Genomic DNA, 16,551 nt, shown 5'->3' on the forward strand with positions numbered 1-16,551 from the left:
TGGCTGGAGGAATGTATAGATGAGCCACAGTCCACACAGGTCCACTACATTGCATTTTTCTTTTAAGCTTTAATACAAGGTAGCACAATCTGCACCTTCTCATGAGGTATTTAAAACATTTTACAAAGAAATGGTATTCAAAGGCATTTAAAAATAAAATGTTTCCCTTTTCTGAATCAAACGCTAAAACCCCTGCTGACAAGTGCTGCTCCCTGTTAGGCCCACAGCTATAAAGCAGATGGCTAGAAAACTTACTTGAATGGCTTGAATCCCCTGAGGTGGGGATGGGTGTTTCCCTGAACTGGCCTTGCCTTGGTGCCTTCTGGGAGACACTGCAGCAACCATCCCTTCCAAACCCCCTGAAATGCTAATAAAAGTTGTTACAAAATGCCAGGCTCTGTAAGCAAGTGGTCTTGCTGCACAAGCTGAGAGTGTGTGAAGGAGGCTGAGCCAGGAGCCCTGCTCTAACTTCAGGATCTTGCAAGAGCAGCTGCTGTATCCTGCCTTTAGAGCAAGAGCTGCTGTGTCATGGTCAGGGTGACCTCCATAGCTGCTTGGCCACTCTGTCCAGAGCTGGCTCTGCGGAAAGCCAAGGGAATTCGGAAGAGGCTGTTATCTATCCACAGTGCTCCACCTGCTGTAGGTAACTGAAGGGCAGTTTGTTTTCTTCACAACTGTCTACTGCTGGCCTTTGGTCTCCTGTAGTCAGTGAGCAGGAGACACAGACCACCTGGATACCTGCAACTGTGGCTGTTCACGTAGCACCACAGGGGAATGGAGATCTGGCCTCTGCCCTGGAAGACCTGGATTTATCAATAGCTTGAGAAGAGCTTTTCCAAACTGACACTAGGCTAAACATACAGCTTCCGGCCAAAGTCAACCCTCAAATAAACTCTTTCTTGGAAAAAGAAACTGCTCCAGTAGCAGGATTCTGGACAGCGTCTCCAGCTCTCAGCCACTAAAGCAAAAAGGCAGGAACTATAATCAGTGTAATTACCAAGCTAAGCCTGACATGAAGCTCCCCTCAGTCCCTGTAGTACTGCTCCCTCCTGGGGTTCCAGGCTGAAACTTAAGTAACAGTGCACACCGTTAAATAGGAAAGGAACAGAAAAAGCCAAGACCATGCTCCAGGCTATGGGATCTGCAACCACGTGAGAGCCTGGCCCGTCATCCCCCCCAGCTCCCTAGCACACCATGGAGACAGGTGGGAGGAAGCAGCAGGGTCCACCACACCAGTCCCCAGCCGGTCATGCACTGAATGGTGCCCCTCAAACAGATCGTGATGAATAGCCCATTGTTCTCTCCCTCTGCATCACCTTCATCTGGCTTTCATCAAAAAGAAAACAAAATAGAAATGAACACACGCACCCCCCGCACTCACAGTGGGAAGCTGGAGGCTTTGCTCAGCCTGTATCGCTCCTGCCTGAGCTGCTCAGGCACCAGGAGTACCCGCCTGCCCCATGAGTGGGCCACCACCATCCTGCGTGTCCTCCACAGGTGTCTGGTTAGTGTGCACCACGATTGTGCTCTCATCTACAAGCTCGCAGGCTGGATTGCTGAACGCAGACAGTGGCAGTGTGATACGCTGCATTTCACGCTCATAAACTTTCTGTTCATGCTTTTCCTTCAGGTCTTTCCCCCTAGATTAAAAACAAAAGAAAACAAAACAGATGTGCATGGGTGCCACTGCTTGGAGGCAGTCTCAATAAACATAATACAATAGGAAAGAAGGAACTCTGCTCTGTAAGAAACATTTTCAGTTACATACGAAGGGCCAGAAGCATTTTCTACTGTAAGCAGAGGACCCCATTCAACTAGCAGCCAGGTGAAGTTTGTTCCTCCCTCAAACTGTCATATTCACTGACATTGCTACTGCTAAATCATGATGGTAAAGCCAGGGTTCTTCAAACCATGGGTCTGACAAGTGTTTCCTTATACCTTATAGTCCTACAGTACTGCCCAGTGCAGGCCCAGAGGAGCAGTGAGACAGCACAGAGCCCACTGCTGTGGAACAGAGCTTCCATAACCTGCTTCATCTGATAGAAACAGGTATCAGAAGTGGTGACAGATTCTGCTTTTTCTTGCAGCAAACAAATGTGTGTAACAAAACGAAGCCATTCCTTAAAGTAGTAAAGCTTACTTCAGAGCTGGCCCTGCCTTCTGCCACTGCAACTCTCAGTACCACAACCAGTTCCTCAAACCTGCCTCAGTCTTCAGCCTGTTGCTAAGGAAGGCAAAACCTCTGTAATTTGTACTGAGGAAGACTGTCTTGCTTTAAGAATGGATGGCATTAATAGCATGTTGTCTCCAGAAAAGCTATGTATATCAGAAGCTACTAAACCCATTAAAGGTTTCTCACCACACCTACCCAAACCTGCCAGCTTGCACATGCAATTTTTAGAGCAAGGCAAGAAGAGAGACAGCAAACCCGCACTGCAGCGCTGCCGTGAGCTCTCTGGGATTGAGGAAGCAAAGCTGCATTTGGACAAAACCCAACACTCTCTATTGCTTCTTCTCACCAAAGACAGGAGTGCAATGGGACAGAACTGCTCACTTCTCCTGCAGCTTGTGATCCCAACCAGGCAGAGCTGCTGGGGTTTCCTGTCAGCACATGAGCAGTTTGGCTGCTTCTCAAAGCTGCCTACAAGCGTGCAGCAGTGGCTGCGTTCCTGCCAGCATACGAGACAGCGTTCTCTGAAGTGACACCTCACATCAGATTCCTCGACAAGCAGTGCTGTGTTTTGCCCCTTATGTAACACTCCTCCCTCTGTTTTTTTTCTGTCGGCATTTATTATAAACACTTACATAAGGACATGTCCCAGCTTGGGAAAGGGCTCCTTCTGCTTGGCTGTGTCAGACTGCTGTCAAGCAGCCAAAATACAGAGCAAACCCTCCCAGAGGAGGCAGCCTGGCCCTTCACTTGCGGCAGGGACATTCACTGCTATTTGTTAATCCTGCCCTGTCTCTTACAACTAAGCTGCTTGCTATTACCACTAACCTCAAACTGCTGAGCTACAGAAGCATTCCTGTCCAACAGAGTGAACCTGGATGAACAAATAATAACTTAAGTGTGAATCAAAACTGCCCTTAAAGTATATGAGAGCTTCAGTAAAATGAACTTGGACCAAAAACAAGAAGTGCTACTTGATATTCAGCTTCATAGGATACAATGCATGAGTGGCAAGGAATTTGCCAATTGTTTTTCTTCTAAAGCTAGCTAGGCTAGAGAAACCAGGGGAATAGGTGGCCTGCTAAAAGGACTGTTCTTTCTCTGCTCGCAAAAGAAACTTCCTGTGAGGGCACGTGGGATCTGTTCTCTGCAGCTCTTACGTAAAATCAGCTCCTCTGGATGCATCTGAGAAAGCCACATCAAAGCACACGTGCACACACGCTCACAAAGGCAAAAAATAAGAGGGCAGTGTTTGAAACTTTACATGGGACAGAAGAGCATGCTGACGGGTGAAATGGAGAAGAACGGGATTAACTCTTAAATAGTTCTTTCCTCAGTGCAACAAGCGAAACTCTTGCACAACGTGCCATATCACAATATATGCTACTGCCTGCCTTTTCACTGGTATCTGGTGATCTGCAGGTGCTCAGACATTCCTGTTCCTGCTCTAAACTGCCTCATGCTTCCAACTTCTGAATAAAGGACTAGCTACTGACCTCTTATAGATGTATCCCAGGACAATGCCAGCTCCAATAGCAATAATTATCACCATCATGATCAGCCCCAGCACGTACCCTGTAAAGAAAGAAAGGAAGAGACAAAATTAGAGACAGTAGATCCAGCTATAGCATTGCCTCAAAATAAATCTGTCCTGCCAGAATTAGAGGAATGGATCCATCACATGATTCTGGGTGTGTACCTAGTGTCCCTAAGTCCTTCTTTTCTTTGGAGTTCATCTGCACTCTCTGACTGATCCCAATGACGGGTTGCACAGCTGCTGCCTCACTCCGGGAGGGCAAGGTATCAGCCGGTTCAAACACCTGATCCACCTCCTCAGAAGTACCAGCTTCTTCTGTAGAGACTGGGGCTGTGGCAGCTGTAGCATCTGTTGAGAGGAAAAGGAGCTATACAGAATAACCAAGCATTGATGAGTACTTCAAAACAACACACCCCTTGTGAGTGGGACAGATCTAGACTGGTATTACTGAACTGCCTTCAAAGTACACTGACAAACTCTTGTTCCCTCTTAAGTTCTTGCCCGAAATCCTACTAAAACAGAGCAGAAATGTCCCCCTCCCTCCACTTTGCTTTCACACAAACCTATTTAGCTAAGAGTGCAAAGCACTGCCAGAGATAAGACAGAAATCAGACAGCATAACAAACCCTGGGTTCAGGGCATGAGTCCAGGGGATGCACAATGACTTCATTTAGTGTATGATCAATATACAGGCTGCAGCTTCAATCATGCTGAACAGACGTGAACAAGATTATGAGAATCTCCATCCCGAATCTCCCAGGAGCCTATTTATCTCTCTTCAGCCTCAATCTTCCTGACACGGGAAGGTTTGACAGGAGACTCCAGCTGGGAGTCTCTCTCCCCTGTGAGAAGACATTCTTCTTACCCAGCCCCTCTTTGCAGCCTTGTAGCAAACTCCTCTAGCAAGATGGACAGGCTAAATCAGAGCAGCACAGCCACTGACTAGTGTTAAGTACAGCAAGTTCCTCCTCAGCCAGAGCCCAAAGGTGCAAAAGGATGGATGCTCATAGCACAGACTCCTTCCAAGTCCCGTGGATTCTTTATCTACAGCACTGGCAGGTTTTCAAGGTAGTTTCTTCTTTCATGACATAGTTAAAATGGAAGCTATTGCACAGTCAAAGCTATGACAGCGGAAAGTAGGTATCTAGCACCTGTCCTGAATAAAAATCCCTACTTTTGGGAAATGCCATGCATGGTATGCACCCACACCTGAAAAATCCCTCACCTGGATCTCACCCCACAGCTGGCAGTAACTCCATGTGGATTTCCTATCTGCAGCCATTTTGAGTCCTCAGTGGAATGTGAAATGGAAGTACAGAAGGGGAGCTAGGGAATCAGGGTCTCTTGCACTGCGCAGCCACAGAAGCTGCAGGACATGACTACAATAAAAAGGTGCCCACTCCTGATAAAAAGCCAGATCTCTTCAACATGTGAATGGTGTACCGGCTGAAAGGTCAGGTAACTCTCCTGAACCCAAAGCTGCAGGACTGTTTTGTGTAAGGGTCTTGGAGGCAGAACATTTGTTTTGCTTCATTTTTAGGGAAAACCAGGCAAAAACCAAGCAAAGTGAAGAAAAGGGGAGGGTCTGTATGTGGGGAGAAGTGCTTACATGCAAATGATAGCAATCCTGAGGGACAGTGGAGTGTGTAAATCTTGAGGAACTCAGAAATAAGTGAACAGTTAAAAAACCCCAAGTGGTTACTTTGGCCTCAGTCAGTACTGACATCTCCTCTCCATGAAACAGGCTTCAGCTACGGTTCTTCTCATGCGAAACTGTTTACCATCCTGACTATCCATGAGGAGTCCAGCATCAGGGGGATTGTTTCTTACTGTCCTCCTTTCAACTCCCATTTTCTTCGAGTTGTGTGTGTCCCTATTCCCCATATCCAAATTCACCCTGGGACCAGTTTAGCAGCACGACACTTGTTTAGACAGCAGTGACATGCCTCACAGTAACAGCCTACCAACATCTCTGCAGTTCCTAAATGCCCAGAGCTCAGCTTTCTCAATACAGCTAAAGAGCCCTACAGTGACCAGTGACAAGGGAGGGCAGGGGGGGTCAAAGATCTGCACAGACCTTTTCTGGCACCAACGGAAAAGCTCTGGGAGTGGAGAGAGGCACGGCTGGGAAGCAGATGTGCACGCACAAGAGACAGCTGGAAGGGGATCCTCGGGTACGCTCCGTTCCCGGGGAGGGTCAGGGGCTGTTTGTGAGCAGGGGGGTCCCCCACCCTAGTGACAAAAGCAGTGCCCAGCGGCAGGAGACAGGGGGAGGGAAGTGCCCTAAGGGATGGCCAGAGGGGAAAGGGGCCGGCGGGGGCCGTTCCTACCTGAGCACGGAGCGATGTCGCAGGGTCGCCGCTCGGGGACCCCGGCAGCGCCTCGGACGTAACACCAGGGCGCGGCGTCGCCGTCCGGGTTCCTGCAGCTGTTGTGGTCCTCGGCGGCTGCAGAAGGGCGGCGGGTGGTCAGTGCCCCGGCCCCGACATCCCCCCCCCCACCGCCGAGCCCCCGCCCCGCTGCCCGGACCCACCTGCCGGGAGCGCGGCGCCGGGGTCGCTCCGCACCGCCAGCCAGTTGAGGCACGGGGCACCACCGGAGGCCACTCGCTGGCTTCCTCGGTAGGACGCGCCGTTGCCGCGGAGGCACTCTGCGGAGAGACGAGGCCAAGCCATGCGGGTGAGGCGGGCAGCCCCCGCCGCCCCTGGCCGCTATCCGCACACCTCCCCTCCCGAGACCGGCCTTTGTCCCCCACACAAAGCCAGGCCGGGCTGCACTTACCTTCAGCGCCGCGGGCCGCCAGCAGCAGCGAGCCCACCAGCACAACGCCCAGCGCCGCCGCCCGCCGCGGACCCCCGCGCAGCATCCTCGGCGCAGCGGAGGAGGCAAGGAGCCGCCGCCAGCCCGGGCGCGCAGCTCGGCTCCGCGGCGAGACCTGCCCCGCCGCGCCGCGCCGCTCCCCTCCCCGGTAAACAACCGCCGGGCTGCGCTTCCCCCCCCCCGCCCCGCAGCCGCCGCCGGGTCCTAACGCTGCCGCCGCCCGCCCCCGGGCAACACCCGGCCCCGTCGGGGAAGCCCCGGGAGGGGAAAGGGGCGGCCGGGAATGTGCCGCTGCTCCTTCACCTCCGCAGGGGTTCCCCGTCCCGCCGGGACCGAGCGCAGCGATGGGTGCTCGGTACCGCGGGGTCCTCTGGCTCGGGGGAATCACGGGGAAACGCTCCCCCAGCCCTGTCCCCGATAGCCAAAGGGGATTCGTGGGCCAGGAGACGAGGCTCCCGACACAGAGCTGGACTTGAACCGCCGACTGTGGCAGGGCGTTTGTCTTCAGGGACCTAAAATCGCTGTCTTGTCTCCCCTAGAGAGCCACCCCGGAGGACCAGATTCTCCTGCCCCGATTCTCCCTTTTGGTTTCCTCAGCTCTATAGAGAGAGGCCGTGAGTGGGGGGGCTACATGCTACCACGGAAGCCGTGCACCTCCACATTTAAGGTTTACAGCCTTACCTCTGCTGATCGATTTGATTTCCTTTGACTCCACATACTGTTTTAAGAGCCCCAAAATGCTTTACAGTGATTATATTGCAGGCATCCAGCTACCGTGATAAAGACTCTCTGCAGACATTTCAAATTGTTAACAACAGATAGTTTTGTCTCCAAGCAGGCAGAGGTGTTTGGAAGTGGCTGTGCACACATCTGGAGTCACCAGCAATGTTTCTGGTTTACACCAGTGCAAAACAAGCTGCTGAATGCTTGGCTCGGTTGGACCACGAGCCCTCAAAGGTGGCCTGGGCCAACTGATAGGTTTGTAGACAAGTCACAGGCCTGCAGCACAGTGCTATTTCTGGCTTTCCCACAGAATTCCTGCTGACCTTGGCCGATCTGCCGGCCTCCCTTCTTTGCGCTTTCCCTTCCTGTTTCATAAAGTCCAACCCAAACCACCTTCCTCAGAAGAAGACAGGGCAGCCCCCTTCTTCCAAAGTGCTTTGAAATCACCTGGAAACCACGGAACACATAAAAAGTGTTTAAATGCCAAAAAGCTGCATGTTGTATTCAGTGTATGATGAATCGCTTTGCAGGGCAGGAGCAGCAGTCCTTCTTTCCCACTCCCAGATGTTTCCATGCTGGCAATACTCTCTGTCAGGCTGCTACAGGTCTGACGAGCAAGCTCAAGATGCTGATCCAACACAGCTTTTGCCCTTTTCGTCCCAGGTCACATTTACTTTATCCCTGCTGCATCCAGTCCACAAGAGAGCCACAAAAAGCCAGATGTACCAGCATGACAGAGGGGAAACGAGGAAAACAGGTCAATTAAGCAGCACTACCACTGAACATGAAACCATAAGCCTTCACCCTTTTGTGTGGTTCATGCTTTAACGATATTACTTATGACTACGGTAAATTTAGTTTAATAATGCCAGATTTAAAAACCCTCCAGCCAGGTTGTAGAACAAAACCACAGACAAACAAAAACACACAACTGTGTGTGTCAGTCCTGACTGACATCCCCAGCTAAGATGTCTGCTTTATGGCGTCATGCTCATTGTCTGCACAGACACTGAGCTCTACATTCCTTATGCTCTCCAGTTACACCCTGTGAAAGCAAGGCTAGCTGGAGTAAGCAAGAATTTTTAATAAGGGCTATTGAATCAGGCCTTCTGTTTATAATAGCTCTTCATAAGAGATTTTATGGGACAAATTCCTTGCAGTCAGAAACTGCAGGGCCACAGATGCATCCAGAGGCACAGCCTGTCCAAAACAACGGTTTGCAGAGGGCTGCCAACCTGTACAATTAATTTCTTTTAGCTCATTTCATGAGACTAACCAATGCTTCCATGCCATCATACACAGAAGCACCTCCTCCTGCACATACTGATCCAAGAACTGCAGGCTGGGCAGTAATCTCTGTGGAAACAAATCTCAGACCTTTGCAGCTCTCTCTCCTGCTATGTAACAAGCGAAATTTGCACTTCTCATTACACCCAGCCAAGTTTCAGCAAACAATCTGAGTTTCTAGTGCGCAGAAGGACAATAGGAAATCTGGGTGAAATGCAAAAACCTCCATAATCATGCTAAAGATAAAAGCCTTTTCCACCACTGACTTCTAAGCAGAATCATTTCTCTTTCATCTCTGGCTTTCTCCAAGATGAGGGAAGATTCATGCCTGCCAGTTTCACAGAGTTAAGTTTAATAAGATGCCAGGTGGCAGCTGTCAAAGGCAGGCTCAATTGCTCTTTCTGCTGTTTGGGAATGGGTTTGCTCTTGCTACACTTTTAGAGATTAAACCTGACATTACTTCCTAGGACTTGATTTTAAAATAACTACCTAAACTGTAAGTAAACTAATAGCTCTGCAGCTATAACCTCAGATATTTACATGTAAAATTCTGTGAGTATGTACACATACATGTACCACAACACATCCACAAACACTTCAGGGGGGAATATATATGCTATTTTTAAGAATAAAAACCATTAAGCATCCTCCCTAAACTCAGTGTGAACCAGTTTCAGCTGTGAGCTGGTACCTTTGTGCTGTTTATACAGGTTCCATAATGAACAATGTCTGCTTTTTCTCTCTCCTGTCTGCCAACTGCTCTTTCTTGTTTGTTTGCTCTACTTTTTCACCTGTGGAAAAATTCAAAGTGTATTGAGAGTTTTCTTAAGAAGAAGCAGGGAGCGAACATACAGCACAGCATGCTGTGCAAAGAGAGGCAACCACAGCCCTGCAGCTGTAGAAGGGCTCAAAGCATCAAACCCACCCTCCTCTGGCCACAACAAAGTACATTCAGATCTTTCAGGGCAAAAGTTCATCTATCTTCCTATGAAAGAATTATAACACTTTGTTACTTAATCTTACCAAATAAGATACTGGGAAGAGTAAGCAAAATAAATTTTCTAATCTAAGTATTCTTTCCTAGCCAAATTAACATGGATTGCTTAAAATGGAAAAACTTGACCATTGCCCTCATTGTAATAGGGCATATGTCATGTTCCCATAACTTCCTCTTTTTTCTTTCTAGGCAAATGAAAACAATTCTTCCAGTTTCCCCTCAAAACTAGTTTTTCTGAACCATTTTCTGCTTCCTTCATAAATTATGGTGTCTGAGAATAAAGATGGTACACTCTGAGACTGAACAGAATATCAGAGCAATTTGTGCTTAAAGCTTAAAAAACTATAAGCATCAAATATTACTAAGCATTATTAAGTACTTGCATCTCCCCAAAAAGCAGGGTTTTTTACTCCTTTGTTGCCTCTGGATCTTGAAAATAACTGTGGGTCTCACCTGTAAAAAGCCTTCTGTAAGCAATGATGTAGGAGTTGGGAAGAAATACACGTTATTCCTAACCCAGAAACAATCTGAATAGAAGAAAAAAAACCACATCAAGGCTGCAACAAAAGGATCAGATGTTGGGTTTATGAAACTAAGCCGAGTATAACCAAAAATCAAGACAGTCACTACAAAGGAGTCTGTGGAGCGATAGAGAAAGCTCTGATTGCACTCTTGCATCCCCCTGCTGACATGTTCAAGGAAAGGCTTTCCCCTCCCCCTTCAATCTGACAGCATGAGCTATTGCTAAGTAAATGCCAGCCACAGCCTCCAACGACTAACAAGGAAGTCTGCAGAAGCAAAACAACCATATGTGATATTTGAACTGGTTCAGACTGGTTCAGAGAGTTTGCTCTGCTCGCTCAAAGTGCCTTCTCAGATGAGCGTTCTGTGTGGGCTGTAAGAAAAGGACAGAGGCCTCAGGAGGGCAATCGGGGCTCTATTGTTTACCGGGGGAGCAGCACTGCAGCTATGCTTTCCTCCCATTAAGAGATTAGCACTAAATACTCTTGGCAATCACTGATTTAAGAAATTTCACACGCTGAGGCCTCTAACAGCAACATTTCTGTGTTCGTTTGGTCACAAACTGCCCAGTGCATTTCCACCATTCCCTGTAGTAAGGGGCTCAGCTTGGATCCTGGCCCTTAGCTCTCTCCACTGCCTTCTGAACTTGGTATCTGGATCGGACACTGCTTTTCTCTGCTATTAGGGAGTGTGTCTCCTAGCAAGGTATCATAAAGCTGTAGCAATAATGTTAGGAATGAGGTACAAAGATGTGTCAGCTCCCACTTGCCTTGCTGATGTATTTTTGCTACACATGCAGGCTGCTCTTGACAAAAACCAGTGTGCATTTTTTACATGTGGAGGAAGGGAAGCTATTGTGAAAGATACACAGGTCTCTGCATCAAGAGCAGGAGCCTCGCTCTAAATTCTTTTACTGATTTGTTGCTTGACCTTAGGTACGCTTCTGCCTCAGTTTTCCATGTTAATATTAGTTATGTCACAGAGACAGGATTAAATGTCTGCAAAGTGCTTTGTAAGCTTCAGATATGCAATACATACCTTATGAAGTATAGTATTCAAGGGGAAGGAATCATGCATGGAAGGTCTCCAGTTCTACACGTGTAGTGCTTAGATGTAAAGTACAAATAAGCATCAATCCATGAAGAAAACCAGGAGAAAGCGTTATGTTGTTTGGTTGTTGTTTTTTTTAAGGTAGAAAAGTACATTTGTAGCTTTCTTGTTCCTCACTTCACTGTTGTGCACAGGAGTAGCTAACAAAGCTGAGCACTCAGATAAACCAACGTGTTCTTGTTAGGAAATGCTGATCTAAAAATCACGTTTATCTGCACACAAGAAACATGAAAAAGGCAGCACCAAAACATCTGGAGATTTGAGTCAAAGGAAGTAAAGTTTTTCTTCTGAGATCTGTTCAAAATTAGCTTCCACTGAATTGGATGGGATTATTAAGTATCCTTCTACCACTCACTCACTATGGAAGCTGACTGCACGAACAAAAGGGATAGACCAAAACTCTGGGCTAATAATCATGGAATATTAGCCAAGTAAGAGTTAGATTCTGTTGTGGAAAGCATGAGGTTAGAGTTGCACTTAAATATGCAAAATGTCCCATTCCTGACGAAAACGCACGTCTAAATAGTACAAACATTCATTGTAAGCAAGTGAACCATATCCCATGCCAACAGGAAGGCAGTGAGGTTGTAAGCATAAAAAAAGCCCCCAAATTAATTTTCTTATCTATTTAAGGGTTTGGGACTAGGCCTGAAATCAACATAAGAGCAGAGCCCCATTTTGTAATGGGTCTCTTTGTAATTCAGCATGTGAGCAGAGAAGCAGAGACCAAACCTTTTCAGTAGAGCTACTAGTGTTTCCTCACAAGAGCGCTGTATTCATCGACATTTACAATGCAGAGCTCTCCTCTCCAGACTTTATTTTCTTAGCTGACCTGAAAGCAGATAAAACCATTGGCACATGGCTTCTGTAAAAGACCTCTCTCCACAGGTGTTTGCCTGGAAGCTATGGGAGGAGCTGTTTATTTTGGGAAGCTGCCTTTTCTTTCCTGTGTAGAAAGGCTTTTTGGGTTGTACATATGCTATAGGCATGCAGAGATAGCCCTTTTCATGAATCTTATATATGCACATGGACTTTTTTACATCTATTTACAAATTAAAGACTCTGTTCCTTAAGTATGTTTACAGAATAGGGCAAATCTCTGCTGTTATTTTGGTCTTGAGTTTGCCATTCTTTCAGAAAGTCAGGGCTCAAACTGGTACCACCACTAGGAAGCAAAAAGACCAGGAAGAAACAAAGGTTTAATAAAGGTTTGCCCCATTACTTCACTTACCTCTTTAGAATATAATGGTGTTGAGTTATAACACAGTGCATTTAACTAATGACCTAGCACTTGATGTAGGCAGGCCAGAAGCAAAACCACATGTTTATATGTACTCTCATTTTTATTTTCACTGCCTTCCAGGTACTCAGGGAGGACAGCATCAAATGTCACATAAATCCTTGTTACTCCATCCCCTTATGCTAGAAAGATGTTAAGAGATCTTACAGCACAGAGCTTTAGAAAGGATTTTCTAGTCAAAATAAGGCCATCCTGATACACACAGTGTTGCAACCTGCCCATGGCACTACGGGTTTTCATGGGGCTGAGTGGAGCTGGGCAAAGGCAGGAACTGTCTGAAAAAAAGGAAGAGTTTGAGATATGAGAAATTCAAGCTGTCTCTCTGTGCACTCGTGGTCTCAACTCTCCATCTCCAGGAAATGAATGCATGCAGCCTGCAGAGTTTAATTCTCTTTTGGTTTATTACTATTTAAAAATCAGTTTTTGTATCCCCTTCTACAGAGGCTTCACCTTCCAACAGAACATACAAAAAATACACACAATAGAAAAAAAAAAAGATAGGTAGGTAAGTTGCTTTATACAAACAGGTCCCTAAGAACCCAAAAAGGCTAAAACAGGCTCGGTTTCAATAGAAGCAGGCCCATAAATAAGCAAGAGACTTCATTCAAGTAGGGAAAGAGTCATCCATCCTCACCTAAGATCCTTTCTTGCTCACACTGAAGATAATGGGAGGATTCCCAACAACTTCAGTAGAAGCAGGACTGGGATTCATCAGAGCCAATGGCAAACTTTCCTGCTCCTTCCCTTCCAAGGCACTGTCTCTTCCATACAGTGTGCAGCCAGGGAAAAATGCCAGTTTTAGTGGGTCATCCCAAACTCAGTTTCAGTTGCTCACTCTACAGGACATCTGAGAACAGCCTTTTATTTTCTCTCTTACACTGTGTATTTGCACTAATTGTAGCAAACTTTCAGATGACAACAGTACTGAAGAGAAATTCTGAGCCCAAGAGCAAGGCTTAGGTTGATTCTTTCAAGAGCCAGCAGTCAGTCTGACAACTTTGCAGAGGGCATGTAAAAATTGCCTGGAGAAGGCACCAGTTTGTAGACACAGCAGCCAAAAAGCTATTAGCAAGCATGAGACTGATTATAAAAACACTTACCCAAGCTCACTATGTGACTACAGGAAGCTCAAGAGCATTTATGGCTGCCAGTGGCTGTATGAAGTGCCCCATGGTCCACATGGAACCCAGGAGCTGGGAGGGGGTCACCGGAACATCAGTGAGACACCGGTTACCTCCTTCCTTCAGTACAGCTCAGTTCAGAGCACCTCCAGGTCTCCAAGTTGCAGTACAATTAGAGAGGCCACCTAGGAAAAGCTTTGTTCACATAAACCCTGAGAGCAGATCAACAGTGCCAGGCAGTCTTTAAATTAAGTATCTCACTTTTCAGGAAAAATGTGGCCAAATGTTTGTTCAACTTTGCATTACACTTGAAGTCAGCGAGGCCAAACGCTTGCAGAAGAGCTCACAGCACAACTGTGCAGCACAGTTTGGCACATCAACCAAGTCTTGAAACAGTCTTACCCAAGGGTTATCATCATCTCATTTTATAGATGGGAACAAAACACAGGAAGAGGCTAGAGATGACACAAGGTGTTAATTCTGTACAAACAGGCTGTGTTACTGCTACCATAGAGCAAACAACTGTGGTTTTTCATTAACATGCTTTAAACATTCCAGCTATCACCACAACCCTTTACAGCCAGGGTTCCTCCTCTTGTTCTGCACCACTTTGCAGTTACGTCATTTAACTGTTTTTAAGGTTGGTGGTTTGGGGGTTTTTCCCCCTTTTTTATCTTTTTTTAGGCAAAGTTCTCTGCTTTGTTTTACAGCTAACACAGGTATTTGCAGAGCTGTACACATCTGAGTAGTGTACACATCTGAGGGTGAAGGTGGCAAGGAAGCAGGCAGAAAGACATTATGCCAATGTTTTTGCTGCTGACTGCCACTGCAGATGTGTCAGGGAGCACTGCCTCCCTCCGGGTCCCAGGCCCAGTGCTCCAGAACACGCTGCCTTCTGACAGGGACAAGGAGCAGCAGTTTGGGCTAAAAGCCAAGTCTGTTCCCAAAGGCTCATTCACAACAGCTGAAGGATCTTGTTTTGAAAAGGATGTTCAGGATAAAAAAATGGGACTCTCTCAGGAGACATGGGAATCTTCCAGAAACTGTTTTCCCTTTTAAATTTTCCTATTGGGATTTTTTTCCCCTCTTTGCTCATTTGTTTTGTCTCTGAGGGTTGGACTGAGAGCATAAGCTCAGAGATTCACTGTGAGCTTATGTTCTGTTCAATTAAAACTCAGATACTGTACCCAGGCAAAAGGTTAACGGTACAAAGCTGGCTTAATATACATTAAAATACTCATAATGCTGTTATGTTCATAATGCTGAAAAAGCCAACACGTTCCATGGTTTTGTTTGGCACTTGCTCTCAGAGTTTCTGCCATGCTGAACAATTGAAAGTATTTGGTTATTTTGGGGGTGATAAAGAAAAGCCTTTCCCATTTCATTACTGAAAATTTTGGTAGCTGTTTTTTTTTACTTTGTCCATTTATCTCTCATGAAACCCAAAGAGAGCTCTAGCTCTCCGTTCATTCTTCCAACACTGAAGTCTGGAATTCCTCTGAAGTTTACTTTGGCATCTACTTCCTCAAGCAAGCACCTTAAAAAAAATTAAAGCTGAAAGTGGTACCCCACTCCAGACTCAAGACATAAGTTCAGATATTGGTTTCTAGGAACAAAGATTTAGTGAAAAAACAAGACACTAAAGTTACAACAGAGCCTACAAAATCTAGGTTAGCTTTCATACTATCGATTCAGTTAGTTGAGTTAGATAGACATTCAATTACACAGCTCTTCTATTCAAGTCATTCCTTACTGCTGACAGCAGTTGAGGGAGGAACAATAATTTCAGGGAATACATGGGAAATAACAAATATTCCCTAAGTCACTGGCACTCGAACAGGTCTAAAATTGTGACTGGGCATTTGCAATTCTTCAAAAGATTGGTAGGAAGACCAAGTCCACACCATCTTAGACTTCTAGGCTTTAAAACCCAAACAAATTAATCACACACACCCCCCAACATATAATACTTTGCCCTACTATAGTTAAGGCACTGGATTGAGAGAAGGAAAAATCTGTGTTCAATTTCTGGTTCTGCTATCAATTTCCCACGTCATCATGGGCAAATCACTTCACATTGAGAGCTCACACGCACCACATTACCATGCATCAGGTGAGCCACACTAAGAAGTCTGTTTGCACACATTTAACACATGACAAATGCAAGGAAATTTAACTCAGTATGGAATAAATTCACATTAAATCACTTTACCTTGCATTTGTTGTTGATTAACAGTACATAAAGATAAAATCAGGCAACAAAAGAAGCCTAATGATAAGTCTGTGTCCCTACATTCAACACAACACTTAAGCATGCATGCAAGCAGTTTGTAGTCCTTCAGTTTTATTTCACTCATTCACCTACAAGCATCTACTCTTTTCTTGTCTACCTTTAATGTTTAGATTATAAATGGTTGAAGATGTTTCATCATACCTAATACACAAGGGTCTAATCCTCAGTTGAGGGGTTTAGGGAGTCCTATAATACAAAGAAATACTACAACTCTGATTATCTAAATTTGTATGAACTGAACTTCTCTTGGCAGAAAAGTGCACTGACTCCAACACTGGACTGCAGTCCCACCAAAAGATGATGGTAAGGAAAGGAGGGCTGGCCCAAAAGGAGAACTATCATCTATACATTGATAATCCAATTAAAAATGTAATAATTAAAAACAAGTGAGGTTACAGCTCAGGGTATGTTAATTACTTCCATTTGAACTCTGAACTTCTGAAGATGAGTTTCTGTTTGGATCTGTTTTCTGTTCTCTGAGAAGCAGGCATTTCCCAAAGCACACAATATAAAGAATGCACACGTACATTAAATTACTAACCAGAATGCAACAATATGCTCCCAAAGAAGCAAAAAAGCTCTGAAAACACACTACTGCTAAAGATCTGCCCAAACTACTGCTGGCACTTCTCTGCATCAGTCTCTTGTGTTGGTGCAAATCCCTCCTGTTT

General features: G+C 46.0%; 1 protein-coding gene across 1 annotated transcript; it reads right to left on the bottom strand.

Annotated features, from left to right (window-relative positions):
• Positions 1-45: 45 nt before the first annotated feature.
• PIK3IP1 (phosphoinositide-3-kinase interacting protein 1) lies at positions 46-6,681 on the bottom strand. Its single transcript, XM_061370635.1, has 6 exons — positions 6,489-6,681; positions 6,241-6,357; positions 6,038-6,154; positions 3,870-4,055; positions 3,667-3,745; positions 46-1,640 (listed from the first exon to the last, which is right to left on the bottom strand). The coding sequence occupies exons 1-6, from the start codon at positions 6,571-6,573 to the stop codon at positions 1,433-1,435; spliced, it is 792 nt and encodes a 263-aa protein (XP_061226619.1). The 5' UTR covers positions 6,574-6,681; the 3' UTR covers positions 46-1,432.
• Positions 6,682-16,551: the final 9,870 nt, after the last annotated feature.

Source organism: Neopsephotus bourkii, unplaced genomic scaffold, assembly GCF_033783945.1.
Source record: "Neopsephotus bourkii isolate Nb327-2 ecotype Australia unplaced genomic scaffold, CSIRO-AGI_Nbou_v1 NB_1542, whole genome shotgun sequence".
Lineage (NCBI taxonomy): Eukaryota > Metazoa > Chordata > Aves > Psittaciformes > Psittacidae > Neopsephotus > Neopsephotus bourkii.

What these genes read in the sequence shown, in the direction of transcription:
- PIK3IP1 (XM_061370635.1), bottom strand. Translation starts at nt 6,573, where the DNA reads ATGCTGCGCGGGGGTCCGCGGCGGGCGGCGGCGCTGGGCGTTGTGCTG. An exon ending in GGCGGCCCGCGGCGCTGAAG is followed by an intron (nt 6,358 to 6,488) that starts GTAAGTGCAGCC and finishes GTCTCTCCGCAG; the next exon opens with AGTGCCTCCGCGGCAACGGC. An exon ending in CGACATCGCTCCGTGCTCAG is followed by an intron (nt 4,056 to 6,037) that starts GTAGGAACGGCC and finishes TCCTCTCAACAG; the next exon opens with ATGCTACAGCTGCCACAGCC.